General features: G+C 41.5%; 1 protein-coding gene across 1 annotated transcript; it reads left to right on the top strand.

Moving 5' to 3' along the window:
* The first annotated feature begins 2,150 nt into the window (after positions 1–2,150).
* On the top strand, positions 2,151–12,418 carry LOC132900207 (H-2 class I histocompatibility antigen, K-K alpha chain-like). The gene is given in 4 exon segments (XM_060942235.1): positions 2,151–2,160; positions 8,852–9,118; positions 11,478–11,750; positions 12,102–12,418. Coding segments are annotated over 4 exon segments (867 nt in total).
* Positions 12,419–13,546: the final 1,128 nt, after the last annotated feature.

Genomic DNA, 13,546 nt, shown 5'->3' with positions numbered 1-13,546 from the left:
GTGTTTACGGAAGTAAAACCGCCCGGTTGCGGTATGACCCATCCAATCTAGCTTGAATAGCTGTATCCCCCCAAATGGAAATCAGCTCCCTAACCTCTGCGTCCTTCCATTGAGAAGATTCAGAACCTTCACAGCCCGAAGCGTCCCTCGCATTGATGTCATGCGCAGGGGCGCAGATACGTTTTTTGAACTGGGGGGGACAAAAAACTGGGGGGGACAAAGCTGCCAGCAAACCAACCCCGATATGCCTGTCAAACTTGTTGTAGGTTACCATAGCAATCAAGCTTGAGCTCGCAACCTGTGCAGTCTGCGCAGCTCAACCAACCGAATATCAGTCTTTGTTTTATGTGAGTTGTTGCAACTATGTATACACTGCTGTGCACCTCAATAAACTGAATGGTAATTGGTCTTTTGATTTTTCCGTGAGGTTTGCCTTATGCAAAGAAAGACAGCATAGACGTTTTTTCCTCCCTATAAGTGGGGTGGGTGGGGGGACCAAACGAGGTGAATTTAAATCTGGGTGGGACGAGTCCCACCCATCCCTCCCCATCTGCGCCCGTGATTATGCGCCATGTTGTTGTAACTTTTTTTGAGAGACCCGCCGCCTACTTCAGCGCAGAATAGTGACGTTTGTGGCTTGTTGATGACGTGTAAGTCGGATGAATGCGACCTGGCGGTTCAGACTGAAGTCGCATATGAAAAGAGCGGATAGGAATCGGAATTAGGACCACATATCCAAACGGCCTGGGTCGGATTTGAAAAAAATCGGATCTGTGTCGTTCATATTGTCAATAAAAGATCGGATACAGGTCACATATGGGCGAAAAGATCGGATTTGAGTCACTTCAGCCTGCAGTGTGAACGTGGCCTTATATGTTGCTCTGCATAAGAGTATCTGCTAAATGCCTGTAATTTAATTTTACGGACTAATTCTTATGCAGTGAGTAGTTTTCATTAAGCTCATGAATTTCTCATCTCATCTCATTATCTCTAGCCGCTTTATCCTTCTACAGGGTCGCAGGCAAGCTGGAGCCTATCCCAGCTGACTACGGGCGAAAGGCGGGGTACACCCTGGACAAGTCGCCAGGTCATCGCAGGGCTGACACAGAGACACAGACAACCATTCACACTCACATTCACACCTACGGTCAATTTAGAGTCACCGGTTGACCTAACCTGCATGTCTTTGGGCTGTGGGGGAAACCGGAGCACCCGGAGGAAACCCACGCGGACACGGGGAGAACATGCAAACTCCACACAGAAAGGCCCTCGCCGGCCCCGGGGCTCGAACCCAGGACCTTCTTGCTGTGAGGCGACAGCGCTAACCACTACACCACCGTGCCGCCCGCTCATGAATTTAAGCACCTTAAAAAAAAAGTTTTGTTTTCTTAGAGAGCTTTTATACATAGAACCTTTTTAAACAGATGTTTTTTTTGTAGATAATATAGAACATTAGGGTTCTATATAGAAGCTTGACGTTTATATAGAACCCTAATTAACCCTTTTATCTGTCAATATAATGATCTTTGGCTTGTTGCCCGCAGAGGCAGGTATGTTAGATGAAATACCTAACCTATAACCTATAAATACCTATAAAGCAGGTAGTTTACACAGAAACTGAAGTTAGAAGTATCAAAGATTGTATAAATTATTTAGGTTTATCACCTTTTTCTTTCTTTTTTGCAATGGCTCACTGCACGTTAATGAATGTGTTGCTTTGGCATTCCCTTTCTGTTCATCTGTCGTTCACAGGTGAGTTCAGAAACATTAACCACTGTGTAAGGCTTTAGAGAAAAGAAAAACATACACACAAGATTTTGCTTTTGCTTGGTTTCATCACTACCTCTGTTAAATTACCCTTTACTTCTTCCACTCAACTGGTTCAGTAGTAATGTTTACATGCCCACTTACAAGCCTGTATATAACATATATTTCCTAGAATAAAATAGTGTGTTTGTTCAATGAGAAAAATAAACATGTTAAATATTTTAAACCAGGCTCAAAGGGGACCCATCCTCATCTGGGTCATAACAGGTTGTATGATTAGAAATAACTTCTAGAAGTGTGTCCTACATGGTCAAAAAGTGCAGCTGAGAACAACTGATTGAATTATTTGATACTGAACAGGTACCAAGTGAACTATAGCCGATATGAGTTCAGGTAAACTGTATTGTAAACGTGGCATGGTGGTGCAGTGATTAGCCCTGTCTCCTTACAGCAAGAAGTTTATGGATTCTCAGTTGCATGGGTTCTGGGGGCCTTTCTGTGTGGAGTTTGCTTGTTCTCCCCATGTCCATGTGTGTTTATATAAATAAATGCTAAATAAAGACAGTCTATTCTAATAAAGGAGCTACATAAAGACGGTCTTTTCTAAGATATTAAGAAATAAGAACAAAATAAACAAGATAAAAATAAGATAAAATAAATAAACAACTGTGCAGGTAAACAAATGTGCCATTTAGGTAAACAATAAGACAAAATAAACAAATGTGCAAATCAGGTAAACAACAGCGGGCAGGAGAGTAAGTGGGGTCACTGGAGGTGGGGGCGCAGACTGGGTCAGGAGTCTGAGGTATGGTACTGCCGGGGGGCAGAGTAAGTGGGGGTCACTAGTCATGTTTATGAGGCCAGCAGTGGTAGGAAAGAAAGTATTTCTGTGGCATGAGGTTTTGGCCTTGATGGACCGCAGCCTCCTGCCAGAGGGGAGTGTCTCAAAGAGTTTATGTCCAGGGTGGGAGGGATCAGCCACGATCTTTCCTGCCCACCTCAGTGTCCTGTAGGCAAACAGGTCTTCAAGTGAAGGCAGGCTGCAGCTGATCACCTTCTCTGCCGAGCGAATGATACCCTGCCATCTACCCTTGTCCCTGACAGAAGCAGAAGCATACCAGATGGTGATGGAGGGGGTGAGGATGGACTCAATGATGGCTGTGTAGACCATATGCCTGTAATGTAATATTGCATGCTAGATGAAATAGAAACCAGCAAAGCAGGTGCTTCAAATACAGAGCTGAAAGTAGAGAATAAAAAGCTCAACAAAGGGACAAAAGGCAGGAGCCAATGTAGGTCTAAGGCAAATGAATGCAAAAGAAAGTCTTGCTATTCATTTGCGAGGCAAATAAGGTAGGCAGGCAATAATGCCTTCTAAAGGTAATATCTGCACACTTACAGACACTCCGTACACTACAGCAAATGGTGATGCTCCTGAATCCTGATTGGACTGAATTCTGTTTCAAAATTTCCACCTCCAACTAGCATTAAGAATATAATGAAAAAGAAAATAGTAAAAATAATAAAATAGTTTTCTTAAAGGTAAAAAAGGGAAAAAAATATCACAGACATGTAAATTACTGCAAGTGTCAGAGCCAGATGAAAATAATGGAAAACAGTGATATGTTTTTAAATTGCTTAAAAAAAATAAAGTGTACTGAGAGCAAATGGCTGGCAGTATAGTTGGGGACCAACAGAGAACCTGGGAAGGCAGTGCTTTCAAAGCACCCATTGTGTTTCTACCTTTTTAAAAATTATTATTCATTATCTTCTTCTGGATAGGGTGTCTATGGTAGCCCACAGGATCGTATGGTAAAAGGTTTTGAAATTTGGCAAACTGATTGGGGAGTCGGGGAATCCCCTGATTCTTTTCACCAAGGTTCATGTTTACACCTCGAGTGCTCGAGTGCCACCAACAGGTGAAAGTTGAAGATGCATTTATACATGTAACTTTTGAAACGTATTCCAGTTTTCAAAACTGAGGTACCATTGAATTTCTTGAGTCAAGCCAAGTTCAAAGCACATTGAACTTAATAAACTCACTCACATCATATTGGACTTTCCACCATTTTGGATTTAAACAAAAATGTTTAAAAGTTTTCACAGGTCACGAATTGTGTTCAATCTTATCTCAGCAATGCTTTGATGTATCAAAGCCAAACTTGGTAAATTGACTTAGGTTTCCATTTTGAGGAAACACACACAAAAAAAATTGTCATTTAACCACTCGAGGTGTCAAGTCAAGTTTATTTCTATCGTGCTTTTAACAATAAACATTGTCGCAAAGCAACTTTACAGAATTTGAATGACTTTAAACGTGAGCTCATTTTATCCCTAATCTATCCCCAATGAGCAAGCCTGTGGCGATGGTGGCAAGGAAAAACTCCCTCAGACGACACGAGAAAGAAACCTCGAGAGGAACCAGATTCAAAAGGGAACCCATCTTCATTTGGGTGATAACAGACAACATGATTATAATATTTTTAGCAGTTTTAACATGAAGTCAGCCTGCACCTTTTGATCTAAGTAGGTGTGGCGGGTCATAAAGGACCAGAAGTTCACTCAGGTACTGTGGTGCGAGACCATTCAGTGCTTTATGAATGAATGAATGAACCCTTTATTATCACTGTTGCCAGTGAAATTGACCATCAACCTGTCCTTACAGAGGGGGAACAGGACAAGAAGACAGGGATAAAAGAAAAGGAAACACAACATGAGGAGAGATGAGGAAAAAAAGAACCCCCCCCCCCCCCCCCCCCCCACACACACACACACTATGCTCCTGTCAGGAGTACAGTGTGGGAACATTTAAAAAACCTTTGCACATAAGCACACAATAACACAAGTACACTTTAAACACGGGACTTGAGGGGGGGAAGGAGGGGGCAATCAGGGGTGGGGGGGGAGGGGAAGGGGAGGAGGTAGAGGTAACCCAGCGCAAGCAAGCAGCCGTCCGCTCCTGCAGCCATGAAGGGGCTGGTCATGCACCCGCTTGTCACACTGGGGATGAAAATGGCTACCGCGGAAAGTTGGAGAAGGAATGCGAGGAATGCGAGAGCATCTCCCAGCAGTGACCTTCAGGGGGAAATGTTGCCTCAGCAACGGCCTTAACCGAAGCCGGTACTGTCTCAGGGAGCCGAATGTCGATAAGATATAAATTGTTTGGTCTTTCCAGATGCAGTCTTTGCACGTCCACACCGCTCGTCCATATCTGTCCATTCCGTCCATTCTGTTTAAATTGGTCTCCGAAAAACTTATTCCTTGCAAAGCCGAAAGCTTCTCCGAGATAACAACCATATTGTGGTTCAAGTTCTAAATATCCACAGTCCAAGTGCCGACAGCTTTGCCCACCGCTCCAATCATATCGGGCAGCTTTGTGGGGCTTCGAACAGCTGTCACCGTTGTCTGATTTCCTCGATATACCAGGGCAATGCCTAATCCAATCAGCAAAAGTCCTGTAATCATGGTTCTGAATAGGTAGATATCTTCAATGTCCTCCACAGAAAGAATCGCCAGGCACACGACTCGCCACCGCTCCCACGTGTCCATCGTGTAACCAGCCGCAAACATTCCGGCAGGACAGGCGGGTTCCCCCGAACCCAGGCTTCTCGTCGAGAAAACTGTGTCAATTTCGTTAGGAGACCAGTTTATCAATTCCATGCTTTTTTTAGTTTAGAAAGTAATGCGGGGAGAGTCTCTTCAAAAAGTACAGCAGACGAGACAAGACAAAGAAGCACAAGCAGGGAAAAAAAGGAGGGAGAGGGAGAGCAGAGAGAATGTGACCGCCTTCCGTGGAAGCATGGAGAAAAAAAAAGGTCAGTATTGTATTTTATAATCAATAGTAGTATTTTATAATCAATACGAAATTTGATTGGGAGCCAATGCAGTGTGGATAAGACAGGGGTGATGTGGTCATATTTTCTAATTCTAGTAAGGACTCTTGCTGCTGCATTTTGAACTAACTGGAACTTGTTTATGCACTTATTGGAACATCCAGACAGTAAGGCATTACAATAATCCAACAAGGAGGTAACAAAAGCATGAACTAGTTTTTCTGCATCGTGTAGTGACATTAAATTTCTTATCTTAGCAATTAGCCAAAGAGGTGTGCATTAGAGATGTACAACAAGCAAAAATGTGTTTTGGCTAATAATTGTTCCTGGGTTTGCCTTAAAAAAATTTTGTGTCTTGTGATACCATGGGAGGTCCTAAGGGGAAGGTACACTGATGTAGCTGAAAACATTCATCCATCACAGCCAATAGGCAGTGAAGACACCAAACAGGAAGTGAAGTCCTATCTCAGCAGTGCTTTGATGTATGGGCATCAAACTTGGTACATGAATTCAGGATCACATTTTCAGGCAGCACAAAAATTTTGTATCATTTGACCACTGGGAGCACTGCAATAAGCAAGAGTGTGTTTTGGCTAATAACTGTTTATGTGTTTGCCTTAAAAATTAATTCTTGTGTCTGTTGATACTGTCAACTTTTCATATCACCATAATTGATCTGACTGCTCTACTGGATTTTTATTGAAAGGTATAAATATTTTTCACAGGTCACAAATTTTTTCCAATCCTCACCAAATTTGGCACAGATGGTCTGCAGACAAAGCCTCATGAAAGTTAGACATTTTTTGTATATATTAAAAACTGCTCATCTATTACAGCCTAACAAATTCAGTAGCAAAGCCACCAAACAGGAAGTGAGCTTGGCCGATCTTTGGTCAGTTGACATGAAATTTGCCATGAATGCAAACAGCCATGTCCTTGAAAAATAACATGAAGTTTCCATGGTATCTATACCCTGCTTGGGTGGCTTGGCCCCCTCATTGCTGCATGCAGCCATGTTTTCAGTTGGTACCTTACATTAGCTACATATTTACATTGCTGTGATTAAAATGATGGTTAATATCAGCTAGCTAGTGAATGGTAGTTCAGTCAGGCATGACTCAAAGCTCTAAAAGATCAGAGAGGACTGAAATTTCATCTGTGCTGTATGTCAAGCATTTACAGCATATTTGACAATAAAGTTGACTTGACTTAAAATCCTGACCATGATAAAATCAATATACCTGCAGAAATTATACAACAACAATTTAACATTGTATTTGTGGAAATATACTATTAATTAATATAGCTATACTTACCACTGAGTTAGCTGATGTACCATTTTAAGTTGCATTTCAGGTAATATCATGTGATTATACATCACTAATATGGGTAAGGTGAGGGGTGGACCCATGGTCCGACTGGTCGTTGCTGCAGCGCATGCTCTGGCTGAAAGGTCGCTACTGCACAGACTCTGAAATAGACTTCTGTTTTCTCAAACTGGTAACTCCCATTTTTCCCCAATTTTCCCCAAATCCTCCCCCCTCCCCCAATAAAAACAGTAGGAGTGAATGGTGCCATGTTGTCCACTCATACAGTGCCAGCCAATAGTTTGGGCATTCCTACTCATTCATAGGTGTGTCTGTATTTTGTATTTTCTACATTGTAGAACAAAACTGAAGACATCAAAACTATAAAATAACATCTGGAACATATATGGAATAATGTAATAAACAAAGTGTTTAAAAAAAAGTTTGATTATTTTAGAGGGTGGCATGGTGGCATAGTGGTTAACACTGTTGCCTCACCGTAAGAAGGTTGTGGGTTCAAGCCTCACAGCTGATGGGGGGGCCTTTCTGTGTGGAGTTTGCATGTTCTCTCTGTGTCTGTGTGGGTTTCCTCCGGGTGCCCCAGTTTCCCCCACAGTCCAAAGATATGCAGTTAGGTTAACTGGCTACTCTAAATTGCCCATAGGGTGTGTGTGTGTGTGAGAATGGTTCAGAGGCAAAAACCTCTACAATAATCCACCGCAATGTATTACAGATATATTAGAAAGGACAACACAAATATACAAATACTCTATGGTTCAAATGAACTGGTTTAATAACAACATTGCAAACAATAACATTTTTCACAATATTCCAAATACTCCAGATATCACCATCATAGATGTGAATTTTAAAACTGTAACTGTTATTGAAATAGGATGTTGTTTTGATTTATATATGAATATTTGTTTTAACTCTAAATGGCTGAAGTATCAGCCACTTGTTGACAGTATAACAAACTTGGGTTTTCAATGCAAAGTAATTGTACTTGTATTTGGGAGTCTTGGACATGTGCATAAACTTGTGAGAGGATTACAGTTGTGTGGACTAAGTAAGCCAAATGCAAAAAGATTGGCAAAGTACTGCTCCATCTCTGCTATTGTTGGTAGTTTGTCCATCTGGAGATGAAGGTGTCATGTTTATCCATAAATTGTTAATGATGAGTTGCACATGGCGCTCATGTTTGATCTGACCTGTTCATTTCTATGACATACTTCTAGCTAATGTTTGGATCTTTGATTTTTTTTTTGCCCTGTGTTAAGATCCAAATAAAAGAATTAAAATGTGTGTGTGTGTGTGTGTGTGTGTGTGTGTGAGAGAGAGAGAGAGAGAGAGAGAGAGAGAGAGAGAGAGAGAGAGAATGGTTCAGAGGCAAAAACCTCTATAATAATCCAGTACAAGGTAACAGGAAACCACTACTGCAAATTTCCCTCGAAACTTTGACAGAAGTCAGACCAGCCATGTCACTGTAGTGACATGCCAAATAGTAAGTGAGTGATATTTTTAGATTCTTCAAAGTAGCCAGCATTTACCTTGATGACGCTTTGCACGCTATTGGCATTATCTTAACCAGCTTCATGAGGTCGTCACCTGGAATGCTTTTCAGTGTGTCTCGTCAAAAGTTAATTAGTGGACGAGTTTCTTGCCTTCTTAATGTGTTTGAGATCAAACAGTTAATAGTAAATCATAAAAATATAGTCAATAGCCCTATTCCACAACTGTAGTAATCCATATTATGTCAAGAGCCGCTCAACTGAGTAAAGAGAAACGACATCCATCATTACTTTAAGACATGAAGAGACTTTTAATTCAGAAAAATAAAGAAAAACCATAGAATTAGGTGTGTCCAAACTTTTGACTGGACTGGTCCTGTATATCCAGTCTCTGGATTAAAATATTGAGGGATTTTTTTGTTTACTGTTACAGTCATACACAAGCTCCAGTACTTCTACACTGCAGTCAAAGGAGGAATGAATTTTCCAGAGTACACTGATGTTGGTCTGGTTGATGGAGAGCCATTTGTGTACTATGACAGCAACATAAGGAAATACATCCCAAAAACAGAGTGGATACAGAAGATCACTGATTCTGATGCAGATTACTGGAACAGCGGGAGACAGAATCAGCAAGCTGCAGAGGAGGTCTACAAAGTAAATGTAGCTGCACTAATGCAGCACTTTAATCAGACTGAAGGTGAGACTGAAACACACTCAGCTTTTATCTCTTACAGCACAAGTTAATGTGTATTTACAGTAACCTCTCGAGATTTACAGATTCTATAGAAATGCAAAAAAAAAAATCCCAACACCTGTTCTACATAGACACATATATGTCCTGCACATGAGTTACCTCTATTATCTTCCTTTTCCACCACAAACTGGTGAAGTGTCCTTTCTCACTTCGTTTGAACTGGAACCTGGAAACTCCTGCTCCCTTGTGGAGCACATTACAATTACACCTCTGTTTATCCACAGCTGTAAATTCAATAACGCATAATTCACCCTATTGTTGATCAGTGTCATTGGTGAGTAGGGGAGAGTGGGGAGACTTGGGATGGGGAGACTTGGGACAGTTTGTATTCCCATAAATGAATTTCAACCAATCAGGTTTTAGATGACCTGTGATGACCTGGCGACTTGTCCAGGGTGTACCCTGCCTTTCGCCCGTTGTCAGCTGGGATAGGCTCCAGCTTGCCTGCGACCCTGTAGAACAGGATAAAGCGGCTAGAGATGAGATGAGATGAGATGAGATGAGGTTTTAGATGACATCAGAAGTTAGATATTGCCCCTTAGAGTAACCTACTTCCTTTGGAGCCATGAAGCTGGACACTGCAGTAAGGTTTGTGCAGTTCAATATTTTTGACAACCAAAATTTTCTAATTATTTTCTACTTCGGCTCCACCTCCATTCTATGGTGTAATGTATGCTGGTGAATTCAGAATTTCTTAGGAATTAAAGTATGTAGCCTAGAGGTAACATATATAGTAATATTTCTCATCTCATCTCATTATCTCTAGCCGCTTTATCCTTCTACAGGGTCGCAGGCAAGCTGGAGCCTATCCCAGCTGACTACGGGCGAAAGGCGGGGTACACCCTGGACAAGTCGCCAGGTCATCACAGGGCTGACACATAGACACAGACAACCATTCACACTCACATTCACACCTACGGTCAATTTAGAGTCACCAGTTAACCTAACCTGCATGTCTTTGGACTGTGGGGGAAACCGGAGCACCCGGAGGAAACCCACGCAGACACGGGGAGAACATGCAAACTCCGCACAGAAAGGCCCTCGCCGGCCACGGGGCTCGAACCCAGGACCTTCTTGCTGTGAGGCGACAGCGCTAACCACTACACCACCGTGCCGCCTATAGTAATATTTATTAAACTTAAATTCTGGGGAAAAGAGATTTAAGGTTGTTGTTGTTTTTTTTCAAAAGGTCCAGATGGGGAGAGTTGGGACAGTTCATCATGTTACAGGTTTTTTCTTGTGGTTTACAAATACAAAATTGTTTAAAAATGTTTGTTAAAAATGTGGGCATGTCTCTGCATGAGGATTAAACTTATTTCATTCTTTCTTGAGAATGCAACTGTTTTGTTGAGTCGGGTTTTGGGTAAACGGACATTTTTCTATCGCTGTACCAGCATTGTGTGTTCATACAGTTCATATGGTACAAATTTTGATCATAAATAAAAATTAAACATGTAGGCCTAGGTATTTTATTTTTGTGCCATGTCTTCCCACTATGTCTCAAGTCTCCCAGCATAATGTCTCATGTCTCCCTGCAAAAAATAATGACAGAAAAAGTGAAGCCTGAATGCCAGTATATGTCACAAGCTGAGAAACTCGTTGTGGTAAGAGGGTATAGTAAACACTCTCTAATGCAATATGAATGTGACGCTACCTGCAGAGAATTTCACACAATCTACAAAAGCTGAAAACATGTCCCAACTCTCCCGGCTCTCCCCTCTCAGTGCCAATTGTGGGCATCTGTGATCTACAGAAGAAGAAGCATTTGCTGTTTCCCCACCTTCACTGCTTGGTGGCTGTAGTGAGTGGGATTTGACTCAAATGAGAGCAAATCAGATTAAAATAAAAATAAGAAAATGAATTTATTGGGGGGATCACTATGTAGCATCAGAAACAAGGCTAACATTTCAATAACTTTTCATAAGGTTATCAAAGCACATAACCTTTCATACAGTAGTAATGTCACCACTGAGTTTCACATCACTGCAGGATTCTTCCTGATCAAACATCTGAACATCGGATCGTTAACAAGCCTTCATTAGCTGAATCAGGGAAACACTGAAACCTTAGGAATGCAAAGTCACTCTGATGTCCATTCTCTCTCTCTCTCTCTCTCTCTCTCTCACACACACACACACACACACACACACGCACGCACACACACACGCATCAGGATGAGTACTCTGCAGGTTGCAGGGTAGTGATTAGTGAAGTTTTGTTTCCTTAATTTAGTTGAAATAATAAAGTAAGAAAGTATAGGAGATAGATCAGCTGAACTCAGTGTGTGTGTGTGTGTGTGTAGGAGTTCACACACTACAGAGGCTGTACGGCTGTGAGATTGATGATGACGGGACTGTTAGAGGATATGATCAGTTTGGTTATGATGGAGAAGATTTCATCAGTCTGGATCTGAAATCTGTCACCTGGACTGCAGCTAAACCTCAGGCTGTTATCACCAAATACACACTGGATGCTACAGGAACTGCTCATGCTGACAAATACTATCTGGAGAACATCTGTATCGAGTGATTACAGAAGTATGTGTCTTACAGCAGAGAGATTCTGGAGAGGAAAGGTAAAGTGTGTGATCTGCTCTGGTACTGTATCTGCAACTACTGCTCACACACTAACAAACTGAGAGGAGACGCGTGTTACTGTCCTTCAGTACACACACGCGCGCGCGCACACACACACACACACACACACACACACACACACACACACAGTGCACTCCTTCACTACAACACACACAGTACTAAATTAAACCATGTTTTATATCTGTGTAGCCAAAAATATTGATGACATGAAAATAACTTTGAATCTCACTTCAAAAATCATGTTTCAGCATGTGGCAGCACTAACCTTCTCACTTATAAATGAATAAACTTCACATTGTTAATATTTATGTCTCTGTGTGTCTCTGCAGTTCGTCCTGAGGTATCCGTCTTCCAGAAACACTCGTCTCCAGAAGTGGTGTGTCACGCTACAGGTTTCTTCCCTAAAAGTGTGAATATCACCTGGCAGAAGGATGGAGAGGATGTGTATGAGGACGTGGAGCTCAGTGAGACGTTACCCAACCACGATGGAAGTTTCCAGAAGAGAAGCGTTCTGAAAGTCCCAGCTGAGGCGCTGCAGAAACACACCTACACCTGTGTGGTTCAGCACAGCAGCTTGGAGGAGGTGACAGTGATGCCTGTGAGCCAGAGCCAGATCCTGAGAGGTCGGAGAAACATTTTTCTATAAAACAGATTTATAGTGTGAACGCTGATTTATCAGTGCAGCAAATAATACAGATTCTGTGGTGATTTAACAGGTGGAAGAGTGTATGTAGTGTTTGGTATCGTATTTGGTGCAGATGTGGTTCTTGTTGCTGTTGTTGGAATTCTCATCTGGAAGAAGAAGAAATCTGGTGAGAGAAGGCAGAAGTGATGTTTTCAGAGAATTTCTTAGATTTAGAAAAGTTTAGATTTCAGTCTATACACTAATCTGATTGTCTCGAGAATTTTAGTTTCATTCTCATGTAGAACAAAAGCAGTGCACATTTTTATAATAACTGTTTGTCCATCATCTATCTTTCAGGCTTCAACCCATCACACAAAACATTGTACACAGTAAGTGAGCTTTTGATCAATCAACAGTATTCAAATCTAATTAACTGCTTATTTTTAATGTTGAGTCCAAATTTGAATTTTGAATCATTTGCAGGTTCAGAAGAAGAGTCTAAAAGAACAAGACGTCTTCTGGAAAGAGAATGTAAGATATTTTTACAATGTCATTAGAAAATATGGCTCTATAATTTTAATCCAGCAGAAAATCCTGTGCTCACCTTAAATATGTTTTGTTTTTTTCCCCAGGAGGCCAGGAAACATAATCAGCATGATGCACACTTTTTAGAGATTGTGCTTACAGGCCAAACGAAGGCCCCTCGCACCTCCATCACCAGATTAACAGAACACCCCGAATTTAAAGAGCTTCACTGTTTAGGAAGCTTGTGAAATGCCTCCTGACATCAGTTAATTAACACCACTAACATGTTCTAACCACATAAACCAAACTGGTGACCCTTATCTGGAATGGGGTTAAATTCTGTGCTGTGTCCTTGCTTATAAAAAGGGTTAAATTATGTACAATTTTTTAATATTTCCCAGCTACACCACACAGCATGCCCAAATCACTTGCAGAGGTTTTGGCAAACAAACACAAATATTACTGTTAAATTCATGTTCGAGTGTGTCTTTAGACAATATAAATGTCCATGGTGTAGCAGCCCTAGGAAGAAAAGGCAGATGGAGTCTCGAAACGGGTGCATTCACATTTATTTCGTCGTTCCTTCAGCACCGTGAAACTAAAATTTAATAAAGTATACATCTT

This window comes from Neoarius graeffei, chromosome 16 (genome assembly GCF_027579695.1).
Source record: "Neoarius graeffei isolate fNeoGra1 chromosome 16, fNeoGra1.pri, whole genome shotgun sequence".
Taxonomy (NCBI): Eukaryota; Metazoa; Chordata; class Actinopteri; order Siluriformes; family Ariidae; genus Neoarius; species Neoarius graeffei.
Note: the sequence above shows the minus strand (reverse complement) of the source record. Positions and strands in the feature narration are given on the sequence as shown.